General features: G+C 46.5%; 1 protein-coding gene across 1 annotated transcript in view; it reads right to left on the bottom strand.

Moving 5' to 3' along the window:
* UPRT (uracil phosphoribosyltransferase (FUR1) homolog (S. cerevisiae)) overlaps positions 1 to 2,292 on the bottom strand; it is a gene marked incomplete at its 5' end in the record, with an annotated part of 7,280 nt that extends 4,988 nt beyond the window's left edge. Inside the window, one exon of the mRNA XM_010141545.1 lies at positions 2,250 to 2,292. Within this exon, the coding sequence (XP_010139847.1) occupies positions 2,250 to 2,292 (43 nt within the window). The remainder of the gene's footprint in view (positions 1 to 2,249) is intronic.
* Positions 2,293 to 2,974: the final 682 nt, after the last annotated feature.

Raw genomic sequence — 2,974 nt, 5'->3', positions numbered from 1 at the left:
CAGACCCCTTTGTGCCTGACTCACCACCGCGTGTGTGGTGGCTCCAGGGAAAAAAAAAAGCCGACTTATGCGCCAGGTTTGGAAGAAACGCTTTCAGTCAAATAATCTTGTTTTACCGCACGTATCAATGTTTTATAGAGGCTGGAAGGATTCTTCTGTAAACTTATCAGTGTTGATAAAACATTTATTTTTCCATGATGCTTTCTGCTACCCCCACGCTCTGGGATTGTAATTTCCACCTCTTTTCTCCCTGGTCCTGAGAACCAGCTTCCCTGCTCCTCTCCCAGACGTGGGTGCCGTTGCTTGGAAGCTAAAATGGGTACGATTACAGCTCCACGTGAAGCAGGGAGGTTTCCAATCATGCATTTAATGCTGCTATACAAAATTACATGTCATTTATTACAGCTCTACGTGTAGGATTTACCCCAGAGCCTTTGCAGTAAGCAAAGGGAAATCCTGTTTTCTTCGAACCTTCATTAGTACAAGATCTGTTCGAACTGTTAGCAAAAACAGGTCCACAGAGTTTCAGCTACCTACCACAGAAATGTTTCAAGGCTGTGAAAATGTTTGTGAAATCTACCTTTCCTCAGCCAATTAAGCACGTGAATAAAGTCTCCTCACCACACTCAAATAGCACTGAAGAAAGCAGGTTTGACCAGTTCCTCAGAGTCCGTGAAAAACGTGAAGTATTTAAATGGCAAGACACAGAACTTAAATACATTCTGGAGTGGCCATTGTTATATTATATTACGTAGACAGTGTCTAACTGCATTTTAGGTGGCAGCTGTGCAGCACCTCACTTCCAAGATCACAGTAATTCCTGAGGGTTGCTCTAACCCATGGTGTGGTAGCTCTTCTCCAGAGCTGAAGGAAGAGGCTCTCAGCCACATCTAGGCAGCTCTTTGCACGCCTCGATTTCTACCCCCTTTTGAAGTATCACCCCCCTGGAAGAGAGGGAGGTGGGCACAGAGGTGAAGTGACAGTGGCCTGTTCAGAGTTACACAAGATGTTGCTCGTAGGGCTGAGAAAATAATTAATTCCTCAACCTCAGACCTCCAGTCAAACCTCAAAATCCACCTTCTGCTGCAAAGCGACTGTGCTTGTGCAGAGGGGCGGTAGGACCGCGCTGTGTGAAGGAGAGCTCTGCGCTGATTAATAACACAGAGTCAAGACTGTTACGGGTTTTCCTGTATTAGAATAGTGACAGTTTATCTCTATTTCAAAATACACATTAGGAATGTAGTGCTTCTCTTCATTCAGAGGAATTGGCAGGAATGGATGCTCCTTAAAGGGTGCAGCATGATGGGAATCTAGTACAGGGTAAAATGAGAGTGTAACCCAGAACCCTTCCTGTGAAAGGTGTACTGGTGGGAAGGGGCCTGACCCTGTGCTGGAGACCTGGAGGCTCAGGCCTTCCTGGTGAAAGGGAAAAGCGGTGAAGATAAAAGGTTCTGCAGCTCCAATCTCAGGCTGTGGTCCTAGCTAAGCCCTGAGCAAGCCTGGATCAGGCATGGATTAAGACTGGGCTCACGCCAAGAAACCTGCCTGCTGTAGCAGACGGTGCTGGTAGCTGAACGGGCTCTGGACTTACCTTTGCTAGGGGGGAAAGGCAGACTTTCCTCGTCAGGGGATGTGGGTTTGCACAGCAAACACCCTCATGAACAAAGGGAAGTGATCGTGTGGGCGTGAGCCTCGTGGGTTTGACCACGTGAGATAAATGTTGCATTCCCAATGGTCTTTGTTCTGAATTTCTAAAATGTGTGAAAACTTCAGATTGCATTGTCCCTGCTAGTAACTACCACAGGGCTACACACTCCCCAGTGCGGCTGCACCCAGAGCTACTCATCGCATACACAGCCAGCGCCAGGAGGCACTTCTGTGTGCAAGCTATTGTTAACATCTCGATGGAAGAAATCGTTCAGCTCTGTTCACAAGGTCAAAAATACCGTCTCAAAGTAAAAGTGAATTATCTCTAGCTTCTGTGCATCTGTTTTCGAACAGGACTCACTGATTACTGCTGCTCTCTGACCTGAAGTAGCTGGGTTTGATGACAACATGGTTTCTGGAACCCTTTGAGATGAAAGCAGCTGGTAACAGAGAACAGAAGTCCCTGTACAGAAAGCTGCTGTCAAACAGCAGTCTCCTTTGTGCAGAGAAGCTGCTCACACCACCGTTATTCTATCCTGAAAGACCCATTTCATGGAAAAGTTACAAAGTACAATACCAAGAAGAAGAACTCCTTCACCTACCAGACGATCGGCAGAAAATACGAAGTCTCCTCTGCTGGATTTCCTGTAAAAGGTAATAATTGATATCTTAAACTGGGGAGTAATTTGAAGAACACTGCTTAAATATACGATTAATTCAAGGACAAAGTACTCCAAAGGCGGTTCAGAGAAAAGTCTCCTACCATATACCAAATTTATCCCACAGAGATTCTGCTTCACAGGTTTCCCACACAGTGGCGAAGCCCGAGGTGCCCCGAGCCAACGCAGGGGTTTGTCTCTTACTGCTGGTGCTCTGTGCTGGACCAGTAGCAATCACAGCACGAGAACAGGAGGATGATATTCTGCAGGTTTTCCCTTGTGCTGCTGTTCCGGCTCCGCTCCTAAACACCTCCCAAGCTCAGCTGGGCACCAACCCGGTCCCTTCCCTCCAGGGCTGAGCTAGCGAGGTTTGCTCTGCCCGTTGTCAGTCAGAAACCCTGGGACGATGATGGTGATGGCCATCCCCAGCCCTGACGCAGCTGATAAGCAGCACACGTATCGTACCTGATCTGGAATTCATTCACAGAGGAACAAGATGAGTCAACTCACATTTAATCCCCAAGATTAAAAAACACCCCGAGGAGTTTTAAAAAGAGTATCAGCCTAATCTGATTTCTTTCCTTGTGCTAATAACATGCTGTTAAAAATGCGTTTTGTTTTAATTTTTTCTTTCTTTCTGGTAATGACAAGATAGTTGTAACTTTCTG

The sequence above is a fragment of the Buceros rhinoceros genome, unplaced genomic scaffold (genome assembly GCF_000710305.1).
Source record: "Buceros rhinoceros silvestris isolate BGI_N320 unplaced genomic scaffold, ASM71030v1 scaffold18808, whole genome shotgun sequence".
In the NCBI taxonomy this organism is placed as follows: domain Eukaryota; kingdom Metazoa; phylum Chordata; class Aves; order Bucerotiformes; family Bucerotidae; genus Buceros; species Buceros rhinoceros.
Note: the sequence above shows the minus strand (reverse complement) of the source record. Positions and strands in the feature narration are given on the sequence as shown.